Source organism: Oncorhynchus tshawytscha, linkage group LG17 (genome assembly GCF_018296145.1).
Source record: "Oncorhynchus tshawytscha isolate Ot180627B linkage group LG17, Otsh_v2.0, whole genome shotgun sequence".
Taxonomy (NCBI): domain Eukaryota; kingdom Metazoa; phylum Chordata; class Actinopteri; order Salmoniformes; family Salmonidae; genus Oncorhynchus; species Oncorhynchus tshawytscha.
This window is the reverse complement of record NC_056445.1, coordinates 13,441,518-13,463,444: the sequence shown is the minus strand read 5'-3', so window position 1 is coordinate 13,463,444 and position 21,927 is coordinate 13,441,518. Positions and strand designations below refer to the sequence as shown.

Genomic DNA, 21,927 nt, shown 5'->3' with positions numbered 1-21,927 from the left:
GGTTGTCAAGAGACTGTCGATGGGAGACGGTAAGGGGAATACACACACTCACTGTGGGATTACGAAAGCACTGCTCAGTTCTTAGTGAACAACAATGATAACTATTGATCACGAGGTTAAGAGCATTCCTCAGGCCTGTCACACACTCCTTTCCATTTGCCATCTCTTATGTCACACACCAGTATGTACATTTTATTATGTTGCCTCAAGGAATGTTATGCAACTGACAGAAGATCAATCATGTTTATTGGCCACTGATGTCGGCTGATGAAGTGGCCATTGGCCAGTGTAGTTACAGAAAGTGTGTGTGTGTGTGTAGGAGCCATGTCCTCTGAGAACCGGAAGGAGACGATGACTGAGGTCAGTCTGATCTGTGAAGAGGATTTACTAGACACCATTTTCCATGTTTGTGACACCCAGCGCAGAGGTACGCACTCGCTCACATACAGCATTAAACTCTCAAAGTATCAAATATGTACTGAGCACAGAAGTACACTCAAAATATCAAATCTAGCACATTGTGGAGGACACACTCTTCTGTCCCGACTCACCGTATCAAACACGCATAAGGAGGCACAATCTCATACACACACTCGCCGTGATAAAGTTTTGTTAAAAAGGCAGCCAGTAATTTACTCCACTGGGGTGTAGCTTTCTTTTCTTTGTTTCTGAAGCAGTCAATGATGTGATACAAGTGCTCTAGATTCCCTGTGGGTGGTGGTCTCTCCACAGTCCTATTTTGTTTACTAAAAGCTGTTACTGAAAGAACCTCAGGCGGAGGAAGGCGATTGCTATGACTCCTGGGGAGGTCCCTTCCCATGCTAGTCACCAGACTGACTACAGTAACCCAGTAAATTACTATGATAAAGACGGTAACCTGGCCTCCTCCTGCTCCTTCAGGTAAGGTGTACGTGTCTCGTATCGTGGACTACCTGCGTCACACCACCAGCCGGGGTTCTGAGGACAGCGGGCTGGAGGACCTGTGTAATATGCTGGACCCAGAGCACAAAGATGTCTCCATAGACCTGGACACCTACCACGCCATCATGAAGGAGTGGATCGATGACTGCAGAAAGAATGGGTACTGGAGATGTTTTCTGTGCCCCCCCCCCAAATGGCACTCTTCCCTTTTATAGTGCCCTACTTTTGACCAGGGCTGTGGTCAAATGTAGTGCACTACATAGCAGTGCATGTTGTCTTGTCCCTCTTTTGCCTGTAGAGGGTGCTGTGTTCTAGTTCATGTGTTCTGTCACATGGGCAAATGGATATCAGGTTTTCAGTTGAATATTCTCATCAAAGAGCTTGTTGTCTACTAGATAAGCTTCTGTAACTTTTGTGTTGTAACAGATACATTAACCTCTGTGTGTGTGTGTGTGTAAGTAAGCCTGTGATATTGTGTGACTGTAATGTCATGTTTCTGGGTGTCTGTCTCCTTGTCTTCACCACAACCACAGGGACGACACACCAGAGGACCTAACTCAAGAGTCTGTCAGACTCCGAGACAGCCTGTCAGGTGAGTTGATACACACATACAGTGCCTGCAAAAGTATTCATCTCCCTTGGCATATTTTCTATTTTGTTACATTACAACCTGTAATTTAAATAGATTTTTATTTGGAATTAATGTAACGGACATACACAAAATAGTCCAAATTGGCGAAGTGAAATGAAAAAAAAATTACTTGTTTATTTTTTTACGGTAAAGTGGAGCGTGCTTATGTATTTACCCCCTTTGCTATGAAGCCACTAAATAAGATCTGGTGCAACCAATTACCTTTCAGAAGTCACATCATTAGTTCGATTGCAGACAGGTGGACTTTATTTAAGTGTCACATGTTCTCAGTGCATATATACACTTCTTCTGAAAGGCCCCAGATTATGCAACACCACTAAGGAAGGGGCAGCACCATGAAGACCAAGGAGCTCTCCAAACAGGTCAGGGACAAAGTTGTGGATAAGTACAGATCAGGGTTGAGATATTTAAAAAAAAAAAAAAAAAAAAAAAAAAAAATTTGAACATCCCATGGAGCACCATTAAATCCATTTTTTTTTTTAAATGGAAAGAATATGGCACCACAAGAAACCTGCCAAGATAGGAATGCCCACCAAAACCCATGGACCAGGCAAGGCGGGCCTTAATCAGAGAGGCAACAAAGAAACCAAATAACCCTGAAGGAGCTGCAAAGCTCCACAGTGGAGATTGGAGTATCTGTCCATAGGACCGCTTTAAGCCTTACACTGCACAGAGCTGGGCTTTATGGAAGAGTGGCCAGAAACAAGTCATTGCATAAAGAAAGAAATAAGCAAACATGTTTGTTTGCCAAAAGGTGTTTGGGAGACTCCCAAAACATATGGAAGAAGGTACTCTGGTCAGATGAGACTAAAATTGAGATTATTGGCCATCAAGGAAAAACACCTCATCGCCCTGAGAACAACATCCCCACAGGGAAGCATGGTGGTGGCAGCATCATGCTGTGGGGGATGGTTTTCATCGGCAGGGACTGGGAAACTGGTCAGAATTGAATGATGGATGGTGCTAAATGGAAGGAAATTCTTGAGGGAAACCTGTTTGTCTTCTAGAGGTTTGAGAATGGGATGGAGGTTCACCTTCCAGCAGGACAATGACCCTAAGCATACTGCTAAAGCAACACTCGAGTGGTTTAATGGGACACATTTAAATGTCTTTGAATGGCCTAGTCAAAGCCCAGACCTCAATCCAATTGAGAATCTGTGGTATGACTTAAAGATTGCTCTTCACCAGCGGAACTCATCCAACTTGAAGGAGCTGGAGCAGTTTTGCCTTGAAGAATGGGCAAAAAACCAGTGGCTAGATTTGCCACTGCCAAGCTTATAGATATATACCCCAAGAGACTTGCAGCTGTAATTGCTGCAAAAGGTGGCTCTACAAAGTATTGACTTTTGGGGGGTGAATAGTTATGCACGCTCAAGTTTTCTGTTTTTTTTGTATTCTCTTTTTTTCATAAGAAAACATATTTTGCATCTTCAAAGTGGTAGGCATGTTGTGTACATCAAATTATACACCCCCCAAAAAAAAAAAAAAAAAATGTTTAAAAAAAATGTAATTCCAGGTTGTAATTCCACGTTGTAATAGGAAAAATGCCAAGGGGGGTGAATACTTTCACAATCCACTGTATAGTCTCTCAGACTCCGAGCCTGTCAGAGACATACAGGAGACATTAGAGCACTAATCAGAGAAATTGATAAAGGTTTTCTCTTGTACCATGCCTCCAAGTAGCGCTCTCTCTCGCTCCACCACTCACTCACTCTCTTACACACACAACTTCTCATTTTAGCAAGTCAATGTATTTTCTCCCTCATTCTTTCTATAAGCATAGACTCCATCTCTCTTCTCTCACTCCATCTCTCTTCTCTCCGTCAGCTAAGAGGTCTGTCCTGCTGAACATGACCTCAGGTAGTCTGGAGGCATTTGGAGGGGAGGTGTCACGAACAGATCTGTAAGTAATGCTCGTGTTCCTGTATGCATGCAATTGTCCAATTTGACTAACCGTGTTTTGCCCTGTATGTGACTGTTTTTCTCCCCAGTGAGACGTCAGACCTGGTGTTCTGTGTGACCGACCTGCAGTTCAGTAACCAGAAGCTTCAGGAGGAGGTGAGGAAGCTGAAGCAGAATGTGGAGACCATGGAGGACCATAACCAGAAACTAGCAGAGGAGAACGAGGAGCTCAAGTCACAGGCCAGACTGTATGGATTGTACACACACACATACTTTTGAGATGCCTGCCTTCCTATTCCGCCTTCTCTCAATTGAACCTCCTATTAGGCCCCACATACACACACCCAAGTATAATGTCCCTCTCTCCCCCCTGTAGAGGCCAGCAGCTGGCCCAGAAGGAGAAGATGTTGAAGGATGAGGTGGAGGAGATGAAGATGAGTCTGAGCTATACAGAGGAGGGCAGAGCCAGGGCCTCTGCTCAGACCAAACATATGGTATATACACTCACACACACTACTTCACTGTCATGCTATTCAACTATCTACACTGAACAAAAGTATAAACTCAACATGCAACAATTTCAAAGATTTTACTGAGTTACAGTTCATATAAGGAAATCAGTATAAATTATTATTTAAAAAAAAAAAAAAAAAAATTCATTAGGCCCTAATCTATGGAATTCATATGACTGGGAATACAGACTTGAATATGTTGGTCACAGATACCTTAAAGAAAAGGTGGGGGCGTGGATCATAAAACCAGTCAGTATCTGGTGTCTCCACCATTTGCTTCATGCAGCGAGACATCTCCTTTGCATAGAGTTGAGCAGGCTTTTGATTGTGGCCCTTGGAATGTTGTCCCACTCCACTGGAACACGCTGTCCTGTACGTCGATCCAGAGCATCCCAAACATGCTCAATGGGTGACAAGTCTGGTGGGTATGCAGACCATGGAAGAACTGGGACATTTTCAGCTTCCAGGAATTGTGTACATGAAGAGTACACTTCCCCAGCGTGCCGGTGGCCATCGAATGTGAGCATTTGCCCACTGAAATTGGTTACGACTCCGAACTGCAGTCAGGTCAAGACCCTGGTGGGGACTACGAGCACGCAGATTAACTTCCCTGAGAATGTTTCTGAGAGTTTGTGCAGACATACTTCGGTTGTGTAAACCCACAGTTTCATTAGCTCTCTGTGTGTTTGGTCTCAGACGTTCCCGCTGGTGAAGAAGAATGGATGTGGAGGTCCTGAGCTGGCGCAGTTACACGTGGTCTGCGGTTGTGAGGCTGGTTGGACATACTGCCAAATTCTCTAAAACGACAGAGGCGGCTTTTGGTAGAGAAATCAACATAAAATACTCTGGCAACAATTGCATGCGCCCTCAACTTGACACATCTGTGGCATTGTGTTGTGACAAAACTGCACATTTTAGTGACCTTTTATTGTCCCCAATAACCTAATAATAAACCTAATAATAAACCTATGTAATATCATGTTGTTTAATCAGCTTATTGATATGCCACACCTGTCAGGTGGCTGGATTATCTTGGCAGTGGAGAAATGCTCACTAACAGGGATATAAACAAATTTGTGGACAGAATTTGACAAATACGTTTTTTTGTGTGTATTTTATGGGATCTTATTTAGGCTCATAAAACATAAGACCAACACTTTACATGTGAATTTTATATTTTTGTTCACTGTGTATTGAAAACAGGTGCTTCCACACAGTTGAGGTTCCTGAGTTCATTTAGGGTCATCTATAAAGATGCTGGACAGGCCATTATTTTGGCTACCATGGCTATGCCGCCATAGGATGATAATGCCCGTGTCCACGAGGCACAAGTGGTCACTGAATGGTTTGTTGAGCATGAAAATGATGTAAACCATATGCCACGGCAATCTCAGTTACCAGACCTCAACCCAATTGAACACTTATTGGAGTTTCTGGAGTGGTGCCTATGCCTATTCCACCGTCATCAAAACCCCAAATTATTGAACTTCTCGTGGAAGAAGTGTGTCGCATCCCTCCAACAGAGTTTTAGACACTTGTAGAATCAATGCACCTTGGCATAGAAGTTGTTCTGTCTCGTTTTGGTTTCCTTTGGCTGTTTCCTGTATCCAACTAACTATACAACGTCCACAGTCCTATACTAACTCAACATCTCCCCAACAGGAGAGAGAGAACCAGAGTCTGATTGCCAAGATAAGCTGTCTTCAGGATGAGGTGCTGTACTGGAAACCTTTCTCTCCACACAGAACCCCTTTCATCAACATCTACATTGCTCTTGGGTCATTTCATTACTATATCATGTATTTAATTGGAGGCATCGTAAAGGCACCTCGAGGGCTTCTATGTGATTGTCATTCCTTTTAATGAGAGATTTGATTTGGTGGCGAGTCATCAGGATTGTGCTCACCGACCAATCAGTGTCATTGATCAGTTAAGTGCCTACTAGGGCGACACAACAACAAAGCAGCAGGACTATCTGCTTCCCCTGGGAACTTCCTGTCTGCTGTTTTTCCAGGATCTAAGACAGTTTTTCCCAACCCTGGTCCTCCATTACCCACGACAGTACAGTTTTGTTGTAGCCCTTGACAAACACACCTCATTCAACACATTGAGGACTTGGCAAGTTGAATCAGGTGTGTTTGTCCAGGGTTACAATACAAATGTGTGCTGTTGGGGTTACTGGAGGACCAGGGTTGGGAAAAACTGATTTAGGAAATGCCATTCCATGGCTATCTACTCTGATGTACCTTGTCCACTTTTAACTGACATGGTAGGGTAAAATAAGGCATCTTTTTAGGGTAGAATTACTCATCTCTCCCTCCTCCTCCCCCCTACCTGTGGACTAGAACATCAAGGTCACCATGGAGATGGATGACCTCCAGAAGAGGATGATTGAACTGTGTGACCTAAATGCTGAGCTGCAGGTGGGTCCACACAACTATATTGAACAAACTATTGTACTGTCGAGGGAATAAGCGATTCAAGGTTGGCAACTAGAAAGCGGTTTCCTGGAAACAGATTAAGCCTAGTTCTCAACTAAAAAACAAGTTTCAATTAAGATTCTCCATTTTTAGAATGCTTCTTAGTCCAGGACTAGGCTTAATCTGTTTCTGGTCAACTGTGTCCAGAAGAAAAGGTTGTGTGAATGTTTGTTTTGCCTTTCATGGTCTTCTGAAAAAGTCCTGGAGTGCAGTGCTATGTACCTATGTAACTGGCCTTTAGGATCAAAGTGATCCCCACGCCTGCTCCTGATTGGTCTGCCTGTGTGTTGTGGATGAGTGCCAGTAGTTTCATGGTGTAGTGTCTGTTCTCTCATCCACAGGTCCATAAGCATTCCTTTGATGCTGTCGTGAGTGAAAAGGAATCCCTCATACTCCAGGTGAGTATCATCTGAATAAAAAAACAAACCATTTCTTTATAGTACTTTTTGTTCCGTATCTGTTCAGTAATGAATAAAGATGGGTCATTGTTGTAGTCGGGCTGTCCCCTACTGTACATTCTCTATGATAACACGGCTGTACAAAGCGAAAGTCACATTGTAGATTGGGGTCCTTAGATCAGTGATAACCCAGGCTTCAGGGCATAGTCTGTTGATCTGTTCATTCATATGACCGTACATTTGGAACGTTTCAGAGACATTGTCCTGGGGGGAAATACGATAATCAAGAATATTGCTGTCATGTTGTCTCCCCTCTACAGAAGTGCAGACAGATTGAGGAGCTGATGGCTACAGTGATGGAGTACTCATCAGTCACAGAGGTGAGGAGGCTGTCTCGATAATCATTACCATATCCCAAATCTCCCCTTAGCCCCTACTCCCATGCACTAGATCATAAAGGAGTGGATGTGTACAAGCAGCAACGCTGTACCCCCACTGCTCTGAACCGCCGACCAGAGAGCTCTGCAAAATGATTTCTCTCTCTCAGCAGAGCCCTATATGATCTGCATGTCTTTGTCTGTCAGCTGCAGTGAATATGTATTAGCTGCAGCAGTAGTGGTTTTATCTCACCGTGTTTGATGTCTGTTGTTGTCTCTGACAGCTGTTGAGAGCAGACAAGACCAAGCTGGAGAGCCAGATACACATGATGCCGCCAGACATGGCAGTGTAAGTACACTGTACTAGAGGTGGAGCCTTGACTGGTCTAGTAGCAGGATTGGGGAATTCTGTGTATTCTCTTTTTAACTATGTCCTTTTGTCTTCGTAGTTCTGATTTGGTTCTCTCTCTCCTCTCTCGCTCTCCCTCTTGCAGTGCAGGTCTCTCCCTGTCGGTGGCGTACAGGTTGAACCACAGCACTTCAGGATCCCTGCAGACAGAACTGGCCCTTGCTCAAACACCTCCGGAGGTCAGTTAAATATATCCCCTCGCTTCATGTTTGCAGCCTGTGAATTGAACACCCACTCTCTCTGAGTACGCTCACACCTTTGAGAACCAATCCTGTATTCACCCAAAACTTCAGCTCCAGGGACCCTATTATGCTATCGTTTACTGAAACCATCAGCCTATCCGCTTCAGGGTTAATGACCAAGTCGTGTTTTATTTCCAGGGTGCGGCGTGTGTGTCGCCACTGAGCTTTGCATCTGTTCTAGATGAGTCTCTGGACAGGGAGGTGTTAGTGCTCCTGCAGGGCCCCACACCTGACCAGATGTCCCCGGAGTTCAAGAGCCTCATCAACAAACTGGTACTCTATACAGTAGATACAGCAGACATTGTACACTATAGATACAGCAGTCCTGATAATTCATTAGATATCTTCAGCCCTTACTGTCCTAATTATGCACTCAATACACTATGCAGGGACTGGTATCTAACCAGCACACATTTCAAAAGCATTGAGAAAACAACTACTTTTTGTGCATCTATGGTATGATTGTGGTGTAGATGCATGACTAATTTTCTTCCATAGAAAATTGAATTGATTAGTACTTAAAATAGTTACACGGATAACCTGAAACATATTAATTGTTTTTCTGGTTGTTTTCAGAAGCGAGATTTTAAGGACGAGGGCCTCTCCATCTTGTCAACACTCAGAGGACTCATGCACCACTATGGAGGACCAGGGGCTAGTAAAGATCCCAGACTGCAGGTGAGGGGCATACACACACACCATCTCGATCTCACGCAGGCGCACTCGCTCTCCTCTCTCGTTCTCATTCCTTCTTTCTGTCCTCTTACTCTTTCTCTGTCCTTTCTTCCCCTCTCATTATCTTGCTCTCTCTGTCCTCGCTCTTGCTCTCTTCTCTCTCTGACACACACACACACTCATGCTCCTCTCATTCTATCTCTTGCTCACTCTCCCTCATTCTCTCACTATTTTTCTATTCTCTCTCCCTCACTCACACACTAGAGCTATTTGAGTGGATGTATCAACCCACTATCCAGCTCAGTGTTAGAGGAGGATGTTACTGAGTCACTCTGTACCAGAGAACTCTAGGTGTGTGTGTAGGTATCCTGGGGGGGTCACATATCTGTATCAAAGAAGAGGTTGGTGTTTCTCTAGGTTCAGAGATTCAAGAGAAAAGAGCAAATACCTTTTGGTTTTCCATCATATTGCTTTTCACTTATCCTGTTCTTTCAGATCAGTGCAGAATACAGATACAGGAAATGAGACGCGGAAAGGAGCAATTAGGCTATTGAGATGCACCCTACTGAGTTCAATGTAGGGAGGAGTTTGGCCTGAATAGGACTATCTCTGCTCGTAGCTTTTAGAGGATTACATAATATGGCTGTTCTCTCTCTCCTCTCCAGAGATCCCTAATCTACAATGTTATATAACTATCTCTATCCCATCAATGCCTATTAATGCAGGGTGGCTTAGTTAGTGTGCTGTAGTGTAAATTCAGTCTCTCTCGCAACACGCACACACTCCTCTCTCTCGTTTGGTCCTTGTCACCTCCCTCTGCCACCCTCTCTTTCATTCCCCCCTCTCTCCCTCCCTTTCCTCTCTCCCACCTCCTTTCTCTCTCCAATCTGCATTTGTCAGACACGTCCACAGTAAACATTCTTCTTGAGTAAAGAGTGAGTGCAGTAGTGTCACTGACTGTGACTAAGAGATGGACATACTTTACTGTACGTCTAGTACTGCTGGATAGGCTGTCTGACTGCCTGAGACCCTGTAGCTCCAGGAAGAGGCTGACTCCCTGCCCTTTCTCCCCCACAGGCGGTGCAGTCTGAGCTGGATCTGAGGAGGACTGAGTGGAGCCTCAGCCTGGAGCAGTTGGACCAGTACACCGACTCCCTGGAGAACGAACTGATCAAGATGGCCAGCAGCATAAGGAGGTCCCGCACTGAGATACTACACCTGTCAGTCAGGTGAGTGGGGGTTGAGTGTGTTTGTGTGCGTGCCTGTTGGAAGTGAGGGTCAAGAGGAACTAGTGCTGCTTTTCTCTCACTGGTCAAGTAGATTTTGCGGGTCTTGTATAAGAAAGGGTTACAGTGTGGTGGGAGGGGCTTTCATTGTCTAAGAAGATACAGACACTGTGCAGGAGGGATCTAGGGAGGAATCTGGTCATATTTGGTTGCTTCCCTCTGCTCTCCTGAAGTCTCTGTGCTCTGGGTCTGACTGTGTGACCTCTAACCTGTCTAAGTAGTGGTTGGGTCCTGGTCTAGTATGGCTCTGTCTGTAGCTGCCTCACTGCCACGTGGGCCCGTTCCACACTGCCGCCCTGCTCTGGAGGATAAAGGAAGGAAAGGGGGGGGGGGGTTTATTAGGCCAGGCTGTGGGAACGTTGTCTGGGCTAGCCAGCTGTGCACAGGCCCTCTGGACTAGTCTGGGACTGGGTGTTATGAGCTGTCCGATACTGGGAGTTAGGGGCTCTCCAGAGCTCCTGCCATCCTAGTACAGGCTGGGCAACAGCAGCATGGGACACTGCATGGGCCTGCGGATTGGGTACAGTATGTTATGTTATGGACCCTTCACTACGCTGTCAATGGGCTGGGTGAGAGTGATGAATCTGTTCATTTGCATTGTACTCACTGGATGCATGATTGCCGTGGTTTCAGAAGTATTTGTGGCTAGTGACCCTTTTTGTTGATGTTTTTGGGAGTGTGTTGCTTTACGTGTCTGTCTGTAAATATGTGTGTAATTTCCGTGGGTCCGTCCGTGCAGGGTTCAGGAGCAGGAGAATCAGAAACGGCAGCTGCGTGAAGAGTTGGACCGGCTAAATACCCCGGGGGACAGCAGGGAGGCCAGCTGCCAGACCCCCGACGAGGACACACAGGTAGGAGGGGGAGGGAGATGGAGGGAAGAGAGAGACAGACGGGACAGCAGAGACTAGCTGTGAAACCCCTAACGATCCACAGGTAGGACTAATTGAGAGATGGAGAAAGAATGGGGGAAGAGGTGTCCCCCGTGTGCCACAGATGGCATGTAGCTTTTGAATATCTGTGGAATATCTTGTAGAAAGATGGTATGGGAGAAAGATGTTGGGTATAGTGGATATTGGCCTACTGTTGGGACACAGGCATTGAGAGCCATGGAACATAGCAGAGAATAGGACTCTGATTCAGATGGTGAATAGCTGTGTAACCTTTGGAGTACGTTTTCCATCCAGATGAAGAGGCTGTTTAATAGACGCTAAAGGATGGAGTGGGAGGCTGAGTGGACACTTAGAGCAATTTCTGATCAGGAGAAATATTCTCTGTTCTGTCATGTTAATTTGTCTATCGGCCGTAGGCACAGATCTAGGATCAGTTTACCATCTCCCCAACCTTAACTATTAGGGAAGAGAAACGCACAATTGATCTTAAATCAGCATTCCTGGGAAAATGTAACTTCATCGTACTCCATGTTTTTGATTTGCTGTTAAACTCTGAAATCTCACATTAGCACTTTGAACAGGCTCCATTCTATGTATATATCTATCATTTATTTAAGTAGGGACAGATTCAATTAAAACATTGACACATTGAATAAACAAGTGTAACTTTATCCTACTGTTTGTTTTGTATTCATTAGCCTTTTTAGACAGTTTTCCCTGTGCTTCTATGTGCTCTTTGGTGTCTAGGCAGAGTTACTGGAAAAACCTCTTTCTGCTAATGTGAAGAAGGCTTTAGAAATAGATTTGATTGATTCCCTGAACAGGTTTTAATTCAGTTACTTTATTTTGTCAGGCTGGGGAAGACCTGGACTGGGACGAGGAGTTTGTCCTCCAAGACTTCCTGAAGAATGAGGGGGTGGAGACGTACAGGGACTTCAAGAGTCAGGAGACGGGACTGACGGAGGAGGACAGACTGACGGAGAGGGGGGACCAGCCTGGAGAGGGGGAGGTTGGGGAGAGGTGGACCGTGGTGGGGGAGAGGGACCAGAGGGGGGAATGAGGGGGATCTCCCTTCTCTCTCCTCTCTCGGAGCAAAGTGAACCCGACCAGGCGGAGGGAGAGGATCTGAGAGGTGAGTAGGATTCCACAGATTAGTAATGATCAGATCCTATTATAACTCCATATTTGGCTGTATTTTAGTGAGTTTACAGGTTTCCTGTAAAGTTTCTCTGTGGTTCTGGGCTACTGAGCTGGGTGAAACACTGGGTAAACCAGGGGTTAGTGAGTCCATCCAAAAGCCTGTGTGGATCACCCCTGTAATCCCTGGAGTCACAGAGTACTCAGCCACCCTTGAAGAACCACACCCACACAGCCCTCTGGGGTTTGGCAAGGACAGCCATAGATGGCCAGGGTCTCCAGAAAGGGACCTCTTAGTGTGTGTCCTGGTTAAAAGCCCCTAGACGGCCCAGCCTTCTGTCTGTTTGTGTGTGTGTGTGTGTGTGGTTTGTTGGCAAGTCTTCTATGCCCCAGCCTTCTATGGCCAGGTGTTAAAGTCATCCAAACCTAGTGGAAGTGGTCTCCCTGCATCAATGGCTGCCAGAACCCAAAGAATGTGGTTATTACTGCCTCTAAACCCACTCTAACACAGACAGGGAGTTTAACGGGCTAATAATATGGTCTAAGATGGTAGTGGGTGGGGCTTAGTTTGACCTTGCCAGTGACCCCAGCTGAATGTCACAGAGATGATTTTCAACTTTAACTAATTAGCTTTTCTTCCTTCCGGTCTCTCTCCCCCTCCCTCCCTCCACCCCCCCTCTTCCCCTCTTCCCTCCCTTTTTTCCTCAGAAACCACAGCGGCAACAGACGGTGACCAGAGGGTGAACAGTCTTTAAAACCTATTACTCTGTATGTAACCTTATTGTGTCCGTGTGCTTTAAAGCTTTTCTCTGGATTAGTTTTCTGGTTGTCCACTCCAGACTTGACTGGTGGTTGTTTGTCATATAAATGAATTGGTGTTCATTTGAGTAGAACCCCCACCTTGGAACATTGCTTTGAATGGGGGATGTCCCTTCTAGCATGTAGATCTCCGTAGTCGTCGGAGTGCATGTGACCGTATGTGGTGGTGATAGTTTTAAGGGGCCACTTCTTCCTTTGGTGCTGGTGGGCAGGAAAAGGGGGAATGGTCATAGGCCCCGTTCAAATACAAATACTGAACATCCTTCCCTCGCCTCTTCCTTGAATGAATCAACTATCTATCCTGATCACTTAGGTTTTGTGTAGCTTTTACCAGTCCTGTTATCATGTCTGATCAGTGACCACTCCAAGGAAGGAACAGAGTAAGGAAGCATTTTAAGAGCATTGGAACAGGAGCAGAAGTGTTAACCACACCTCGGTGAATAGACAACAGGACATGGACCAATCTAGGCTGGAACACTCACTCTTTCCATCTTCCTCTCTCATACTTTTTACTTTCCTCCCACTTGACAAACTCATGCAACCTTGCTTTTATTCATTAGTTCAAGATAGACTAAACGGAACGGCTCATCTTCTGAAGTCGCGCCTTCTTACTTAATCAGATCGATAGGGAATGGACAGTGACTCACACTGATACAGAGGTGACGTAAGAGGTTGTTTTATACGCTTTTGTTGTTGGATAAGCAAAGCTTATGTTGCTTGCCAGTCTATTGCTACATCCTTTCACATGAACTGAATGGACAGGTGGCTGTTATGTATTGATGCTTGTCTGTTGATCCTATTCATACTTTTCTTTCTCTTTTAAGTGATATGTATGTGTTGTGCCTCAGGGTGCCAAATTACCAGAATGCTTTGGGCCTGAGGACGCCCACCAGCATGCTGTTGACACCGAGGAGCATCCACTCCCTCCCTCCCACTCTTCTCTATCGGGTAAGACAAACTCTTCCTCACCTCTGATCAGTCTTTTTCTCTCTGCACCATGTAATCCCTGACTCTCTCTAGCCTGCAACTACAGCAAATTAGTATCTCTCTTCATGCATTCAGTATATTTCATTGAGTTGGATGGCCCTCTCCAATGCCGTTTCACTTATGACTCCTCACCCTTTTGTCCAGATGCAATGAGCCCTGACACCATAGTGCCCCTTCTTCAAGACACACCTCAGCCTGGCTCACCAGAACACGACAGGACCATCACTGCTGGGAACAGTCCACACCCCAGGCTGGCTGAGATGGTATCTCCCAGCTGCACTTACCCTGTGATGAATGAGACCATTTTACTGACTTGCAGGTGAGATCAGAGCTCTGTGCCTTTTACAATAGTCGTGGTTTCGGTGTGAATGCACTGTAGCATGCCTCTCTTCCCCTCTGGACACATTTGCCAGTCAAATGAGTTTCAAGTTGAATGAGGGAAATGTTGGCTGTGTAATTGGGCCCCTTTAGCGATAATTTGCATACCCACGATGCACCTGTAATCGGGGCTGGGGCAGTGACTTTGCTCTCATAGGTTTGCGCAGTCAGTCAGTGACCCCAGCTGCTTCCTACTATCTGAGAGAGATAAGCACACCCCAAATCATTTGTCATTTCTCTGGTTGGGCTCTATGCGACACATACCCTTTCACCTTTCTCTCGGGGTCAGCTCCCAGCAGACAGACGGCATTGAAAGAGGAAAAGGAGAGGACATCACCACCTCGACCAATATGAGTGACACACAGGTCAGTACAATACACAGGAAGTTTTTTACTGATGGCACAATGATGGGAAAACTAACTTCCTTCATTGACAGTCGCAGCCACCGTGACACCATCTCTCGCCTCTTGACTTCCCCTTTTCTATCGCTCTCTTTCCCTCTTTTACTCTCACTCTGTTCATTCTCTTCCTGGTTGGGCTGAGTGGCGCTGTGTTGTGGATGGGATGGAGGGGTATGGACAGGGCCTGGTCGGCTGAGGGCTGTGCCAAGAGAAGAGGGGTTTAGGGTGGAGGGGGACACATGGTCCCTCCCTCCTGTGAGTATTCTGCTCCAGTTGCTTCACTGCACACTTTGCTAAGGGAGGCAAGTATGACTGACTTGGTTTCTTCATCCAGATTGTGTACATAGGATGTTATGTCTGTGTAATAAGTCTTTATGTTTACGTGTATACCGTTGTGTAGTCGACTAAACTTCTCTCTCTATTTTCTCTCTCTAACTTCTCTCTCTTCTCTCTCTATTTTCTCTCTCTTCTCTCTTCTCTCTCTATCTTCTCTCTCTTTTTTATTGATGCTGGCTGACTGTGACCCAACTCTCTGAGGGTGTCTTGGGGAGAAATAAGTTATTATGTTTCTGTTTGTAGGCTAGTAATCCAGTTTGATTTATGTGAGTTTATAAAACTCAAGTCAACTATAAGGATTAACAACCATAACCGGGATACCAGGACAGGGAAATTACAATATTTTCCCCCAATGTCGCACTAATGCAATTCCACAAAATATACAACATGTGCAGCAGCAGATTGGCAAAACAATTAAATAGCACATTATCCACGCATGTTGTTGCATGGAATCCGAGCATATATACTTCACACAGTCGCCATAAATTAAAATCACACACATAATTGACACGGCCGGACTGCACACAGAGACCCGAACCAGTTTAGAGGTTGCGTTATCAAAAGCATGTCAAAATACCGCAAGAGCTTTTCCCGCGTCCACTGCGCGTCTCCTATTGCTGCCTATGAGAGCTTCCGTAGAGAATGTGGGATCAACAAATGTTACGAGAGTAGATATGGATATTTGTTTTTAGAGTTGATCCCCATTTTAAGATGCCTTGAAATGTAAACAATTTCCTTATCTCTCTGTTATTCCTGAGCTGACCTGCTATCTGCATAATCATCAACTCGATTTTGCCAAATAGACGATATTATGTCATTTAGTTGGTTATCTAGCAAGCTCAGCAACTTTGGGGATGTGACTTTTGTTTGACTGCCGTTACAAAGTTTGTATGCTTCGAAAACGCTTTTAGCCTTAGCCTACTCCGGGTGCGTGCTGTGTCGCGATAGCCTACTCGGGGTGCGTGCTGTGTCGTAATAGCCTACTGCTGAAATGCGCTGAACTAATTGAGGGACATAATAACGCTCCGAATTCATGAACGGCTATTCAATTCACAACTATGTAATTGGCGATCAAAGTTACTCTCATTACTAAATATCAGTTTCACTTTACTGTGAAATCTTTACATAGGCTAGTGGCGCAGCCAAGCCGGCAATGCACAGACAATCTTATTTTGGGAGAACCCTGGTATAGTGAGTGACTAAATGTTGGTTTTAAACCGTTTATATAGGCAGTTCCGATTTTCACCGATATTACCTGGGACTCTCAGGATAAATATGAATTATTCCCGATGTTGAAATTTGGTTGAACACATTTAAACCTTTTCTAATCCCTTCATGAACACTTAATGACCCACAGCAACATCAGCTTTGCCAGTCTGGCAGTTATTCAGTAGCAGGAAACGAAGACACTGGCATTATTGGCCAAATCTGCCTGATGTCACCCTGTTTGCTTATAAATTATGCAATGTCCTGGACTGGTTGTTGCATGAATATATGCAACAGTCTTGGATTGTTCTGTGTCCCCTCTTCTGAATAACCATTTTGTTTCTAAACATGGGTTGTGTAGAGTTTAAAAGCTTCATAGATAATACATAAAAGGGATCTGGATCCAGCTTGTATGTGTTTTGCGGTGAGATTTGAGTTTGGTTTTTATAGTGTCATTTTCCTCTTGATTGTTATGCACAGTTCCATTACCCAACAACCACTCAAAGCATAGCTCTGCGCTCGAGTAGCCAGCTTTATATAGTCTAGTGCCTTCCGCTCTTACCTAGCTGTAGTGTGTTCTGTATTCCACCGCCCACACTACTTACTGCCCTGCCAGTGGGAGTGTGTTATCCGCGCGCGTGTGCACACACACACACACACACACACACACACACACACACACACACACACACAGCTGCTCTCCACCAACCAGCACATTAAGTAAGAAATGAGAAATCCCCATCCTTTCTATTCACTGTACAGAGCAGAGATAACATTCTGATGCCATGGGACAGGTACGGTATGCAATATTGCGCACGTGTCACACTTTTTAAATCATTAACTTCCTCTGACGAGTGGTGCTGAAAGTATGTTACAAGGCCACTTGTATTCATCTCTCTCCTTTTTTTTTTCTTTCTCTCTCTCTCTCTCAGAAGCTAACCAAGGACCAGCTGGCTGAGAGAGTGCTAGCAGAGGACAGGTGAGTGTGTATACATGATTGTGTCCTAGTTACATGATGGAAGTGGTGTACTTTTCTCTGACATGCTGTCTGTGTGCTGAGATGAATTTTCTGTTAGGAGGTTAATGTTGACTTTGTTTGAAATGCTTAGAATGTTACTCTTGCTTTTGGTTGTGATGGAGACGCACGGTAGTGATAATGTCAAGTTGTGCAATTGTTTTGGCATGGTGGAATTGCTGCAGCGCTCTGTAATGTGTGTGTTCCAGCACCAGCCTGTTACCAGTACTAGAGGAGGAGGAGGACACACAGGAGACAGTGGAAGTGGACTTGTCAGGTAGGAGGAAATACAGCCGCTATGGCCTCCTGCCATCAGTGTGTGTGAGGGAGAGTGCGTGCCTTTGCATGTGTATAACACTTCTTTCACTGGCTCTACAGGGACAGTCAGTCTGGCAGGAGGGGACAGAGGCTCTCCGACTATGGATGGACTGAATGTTGCGCCCACTGACCCATCACAGGGTCCAAGGGATGCTACGACACCTGACCCCTCAGGAGCCAAAATTGACTCCCTGGTTCTCAGGAGCAAGTTCAAGAAGGAACTGGTGAGCTGTCTATTTAATGATTATATGGCTCGCTGTCTCAAATGGCACCCTAATCCCTAGTGCGCTACAAGGAGTCCTGATCAAAAGGAGTGGACTAATCATTTGAGATGAGAGCTCTGTGATAGTGAGAACTTTGCATAAGTAGTATCATGACCTTGTGAAAATGTTGTCTTTCCTGCCTTGTGTGGAAGTGAAAGAATTTTCACTCAAGTCGACTCTGTGCTTATCTACACAGGGAAGCACTTCACAGCGCTCTGGCAGAATGGATGATAGTCCTACATTATACCTAGCTAGATCTGTACAATGTGACACTGGATTACAGTCTGTTAGAATCGAGTGTGTGTGTGTGTGTGTGTGGCGGCGGGTAGCAGCGAGACCGAGGTGTGTGTGTGTACAGTGAGGGAGAGTGTGTTTATACATACGGAGTGTGTAACGTTCACCACAATCATCCAGGAGCTGTCTCGCAGTATGGATGTCATCGAGGAAGGGAAGGTACAAGAGGACCTGAGTGAAAGTGTTACCACAGAGAAGGACAGTGAGTTGACCCCAGATACCTCAGCTGAGAACGTTCCTAATATTTTAATACTTGCATAAGTCTAATTACTGACTGAAGTCAAAATTAAATTGTCACGTTGTGTGGTTGACTAGGGAAAAAAACGATATCGGTCTCAATAGCAAGACAAATGTTTCTTTCTCCCTGTGTGTCGTACCAGTTGAAGCCTCTGTTTCTGAGGACTCAACCGTAGGGGACAGAAGCAGGTAGGCTGCTCAACAATACAGTACCTCATATTTGAAAGATTCATTACAAGATAATATAAATGCTCTCCGGTACTGTGACACTCATAGCTCTGTTTTCTAGTGACACATACTGTATTACTCTGTTTTCCTCATTGCAGCCTGTCCCCTAACGACAAGGAGATTGAGGTAGTGGTAAGCTTACATTTTCTTTCTCTTGATTATCTCTCTGTATGTACCATAGAGTTAAGGCTTGTGTTTCTGCCAGACTGAGTTCCAGCGCCTGTCCCTGGGCTTTAAGTGTGACATGTTCACCCTGGAGAAGAGGCTGAGGCTGGAGGAGAGGTCACGAGACCTGGCAGAGGAGAATGTCCGGAGGGAGGTGTCCAGTTGCCAGGGACTATTACAGGTGAGAGGGAAGGGACTGGGTACAAGGGAGACTTACACCACATGTGAAGGGACCGGTTGAAGAGGGAGACACAGGAGTGAGGTTTCCAAATGTAGCTGTCAGGACCTGCTACAGGTGAGGGGCATACAATTTCATTTTACCTTCCTCGTGTCTGCTCTTCCCAGGCCCTGGCCCCTCTGTGTGAGGATGATAACCAGTCTATGGAGATCATCCAGAGACTTCAGAAGAACCTGGACATCCTCATCCAGTCCATGACCAGAGTGTCCAGTCGCTCAGAGATGCTGGGCGCCATACACCAGGTATAGTACAATTGAATTGTGTGATTTTTTTTGTCTCCCTCCCCTTTTTTGAGGAGAGTCCTATAGGTAGACGGTGTAGGTCGGCGTCTGTGTGACTTCTCTCTCCCCCTCCAGGAGTCTCGTACTGGTAAAAAGATGGGGGTGGGGGGTGTGTAACCTCTCGCTCTCTCTCCCCCTCCAGGAGTCTCGTACAGGCACGGCAGTAGAGATAATGGTCCAGCATGTAGAGAACCTGAGGAGGATGTACACTAAGGAACACGCTGAGCTCACTGAGCTGAGGGAGAACATGCTGCAGAACGAGAGGTCCTTCGGATCCCACTCAGGAGGAACACACTCGGGTGAGGAACACACACACACACACACATTTATCATATGTTTCTTCCTAATACTGAATATTTTTCCTTTAGATGATTTCAGAGGCAAGAAACCATCTGGAGCAACGTCGTATAAGGTAGGTCAGTTTAGGCTCAGTGTATATGATGTGCTGCTGTTTTAGTCACTGTAGTGATCACTGTCTTGTATTGTTTTCCCTATTCCTCCTTTCCTCAGGCATCAGCCCGACGGGTCAGCATAGCAGCTATCCCCCGGTCCGGTGGGGGAGGGGGACCCATGCATTTTGACATGCCTAATAAACCACAGGACACCACGGAGGCGGAGAGACTCACCCGCAGATCTCCCTGGTAGGTAGACTGCAGCACTGTGGGGGAAATAGGGAGTTGTTGAAGAATATTTAAAACGCAGTCTTGACCCTGTTTTGCAAAACAAACCCCATTCTGATTTCTGAGGAAGAAATTTGCATCTAGGTGTTTGTAAATTGGGGGCCTTTGTTAAAACATGACTTGCGGGCTGTGTAGTCTGCGTTAGGTGTTGTGTGGAATGTGACGTGTGGATTGTGTATGTATGTGGCGTGGTTACAGGAATGTGACGGGGAAGAGCACGGCGCGTCCTCCTCTGAAGCGCTTTGTTAGCTCCGGGGCTTGGATTGAGACTGACGAGCCCTCCCTCGTGATGCTGACGAAGGGGTAAGGGCTGATATCGGCTGTGTTGCAGAAGCACTCGCGTGTCTCATATTAGCCCAACCTGAAAACAAACATTCTGCATTTAATTTCCCCAACCATGTACTGTATATGTATGTAACAAGTCAGCAGGAGAACAACCTGCAAACATAACAGGCGCATGTGGAACATTGACTGCAGAGTATCTGTGTGCATGCATGTAACAAAATGTGGGTCCTAAGTGTGTGTTAAAAAAGTGTGTGTGAGACATGCATTAGTGTGTCTGTCTTTTTTTGTGTGTGTGAACCGTGCATGCCCACCCCGTCCCACAGGCCTGCCTACGACGCAGACTCTCCTTCAGATGAGGAGAGGAGGGAAGTGCCCGATCAGAGGAAGTCCAGTCTCACTGAGCTGGGCAACAAAATCACCTCCCTGATTATGCCCAACAAGACGTTAGTAGTGAACCAACCGCTAGTGTTTCACTTCCATCTACAGCCAGGCAGCACTGCTTTCTACTGCTGCATAGCTGGTTAGGCTTAGTAGCTTCTCTGCCGCTCCTGAGCCTTATACACTTTTCACACCATCGTGCCCACCTGAACCATACTGTACTGTCCTGGCTCAGATAGTTTTTTCCACCAACTACCGTGGAAGTGTAACGAGGCCAGAGCAGTACAGCTCGGCTTGGCTCAGTAGTGTGAAAGGGGTTCTAGATGCTGTAGCCTGGATTCCTGTCTGCTTTAGCCAACTGCTTGACAAATGTAAAGCGGTTGGTTAAATCATAAGCCCATCTGGCTTCCAGGCTGTGCTGCTTTAGGTCTGGGGAGCAGACTCTGGTCCAGATTGACTGAGCAGAAAGACAGGTGTGAACAATATGCCTGGTCTAGAGCGAACGCTTTGTGAATCTGGCCCGTGGTCTCTGAGCCCGAGCAATCTCTGGACGTGTGGTTCTGGTTTCTGCTTCAACCAAACTCTCCTTCGGCTCTAATCTCTTACACTCCCCAGGATGGGAATAGATGGATGTGAGACATGCATTGCCCCGCCGCTCAACATGCTCTAGGGCTGTTTTTCTGTGTACCAGGTGTGTGCTACAGAGAACGCTTTGGAGTGGTAGTCAGTCCACGCCGCTAACACCATCCTAATTTAGTCTAGGCGCCAGTCTGTTTCTGCATCGCTACATCACTGCTTTGGGAAGAAGGACAGACATTAGCTTGGCTTTGGCTAACCCAGGCTAAGTCTTACTTTGGCGTCCATTCTAAATCGTCTCTTTCCCTCTCTCCCACTCTTTCTCCAGTCCCATCCTGGCAGAGCAGGCCGCAGCAGCCCCGTGTTTGGGCTACTCCTCCCGGCCTGCGTCTGCAGCCAGCGGGTCCCGAGGACTGTGGCTCTGGCTGGCCCTAGTATTGGTCCTAGCAGGCCTCCTGGCCCTCCTAGCCAGCCTGGTGCTGCAGCCGGCCGTGGATGGAGCGCCCGTGGGGACCGGGGACTCCTGGGTGACCATCCAGCAGCTCCTGTGGCCCTACACAGGGCTGAGGCACAACGGACAGCCACCGGTTTAGAGGGGCTGTGGCCCCAACAGACTGGGATGGACGGGTAGGCACCTGGGTATGTTCAACCCCTGGAAGGTCTTCTGCAACTTGAACCATCACGTGTGATAGACTAGTTAGTGTGTGAAGACAGAAGCAGTCGGTGTTTGTACTGGGGCTACTGAACACTGACCACAGATTTCCTATTGGTGCCCGGAGACATTCTACAGCGCCGTTACGGAAGGGGGATTGTGATGTTGTTGGCTGTTGTATATGTGGGCACAATGTTGACCAATCAAGTCAAGGAGGACACCAGCATTGGGCTGTCCAATCATGTAATGGACTTCAGCGCATGCTATCCAATCACGTCACACCTTTTTTGAGTATTTGTTGGTCCATCA

The 21,927-nt window shown here is 46.2% G+C and overlaps 1 protein-coding gene across 1 annotated transcript in view; it reads left to right on the top strand.

The window, feature by feature from the left end:
* The window catches only part of LOC112217171 (inositol 1,4,5-triphosphate receptor associated 2), a 23,008-nt gene extending 1,449 nt beyond the window's left edge, over positions 1-21,559 (top strand). Inside the window, exons 2-36 of the mRNA XM_042299975.1 lie at positions 1-29; positions 320-427; positions 901-1,081; positions 1,455-1,513; positions 3,401-3,476; positions 3,565-3,723; positions 3,852-3,969; positions 5,650-5,700; positions 6,333-6,410; positions 6,809-6,865; positions 7,186-7,245; positions 7,527-7,591; positions 7,737-7,830; positions 8,032-8,166; positions 8,470-8,571; positions 9,646-9,797; positions 10,594-10,705; positions 11,598-11,753; positions 13,549-13,648; positions 13,832-14,006; positions 14,355-14,430; positions 16,941-16,987; positions 17,233-17,300; positions 17,402-17,565; positions 18,019-18,100; positions 18,279-18,324; positions 18,462-18,489; positions 18,569-18,709; positions 18,874-19,008; positions 19,190-19,346; positions 19,416-19,459; positions 19,558-19,688; positions 19,926-20,030; positions 20,336-20,455; positions 21,295-21,559. The exon at positions 1-29 is cut by the window's left edge and continues 645 nt beyond it. Coding sequence (XP_042155909.1) covers positions 1-29; positions 320-427; positions 901-1,081; positions 1,455-1,513; positions 3,401-3,476; positions 3,565-3,723; positions 3,852-3,969; positions 5,650-5,700; positions 6,333-6,410; positions 6,809-6,865; positions 7,186-7,245; positions 7,527-7,591; positions 7,737-7,830; positions 8,032-8,166; positions 8,470-8,571; positions 9,646-9,797; positions 10,594-10,705; positions 11,598-11,753; positions 13,549-13,648; positions 13,832-14,006; positions 14,355-14,430; positions 16,941-16,987; positions 17,233-17,300; positions 17,402-17,565; positions 18,019-18,100; positions 18,279-18,324; positions 18,462-18,489; positions 18,569-18,709; positions 18,874-19,008; positions 19,190-19,346; positions 19,416-19,459; positions 19,558-19,688; positions 19,926-20,030; positions 20,336-20,455; positions 21,295-21,559 — 3,676 coding nt within the window. The remainder of the gene's footprint in view (positions 30-319; positions 428-900; positions 1,082-1,454; positions 1,514-3,400; positions 3,477-3,564; positions 3,724-3,851; positions 3,970-5,649; positions 5,701-6,332; positions 6,411-6,808; positions 6,866-7,185; positions 7,246-7,526; positions 7,592-7,736; positions 7,831-8,031; positions 8,167-8,469; positions 8,572-9,645; positions 9,798-10,593; positions 10,706-11,597; positions 11,754-13,548; positions 13,649-13,831; positions 14,007-14,354; positions 14,431-16,940; positions 16,988-17,232; positions 17,301-17,401; positions 17,566-18,018; positions 18,101-18,278; positions 18,325-18,461; positions 18,490-18,568; positions 18,710-18,873; positions 19,009-19,189; positions 19,347-19,415; positions 19,460-19,557; positions 19,689-19,925; positions 20,031-20,335; positions 20,456-21,294) is intronic.
* Positions 21,560-21,927: the final 368 nt, after the last annotated feature.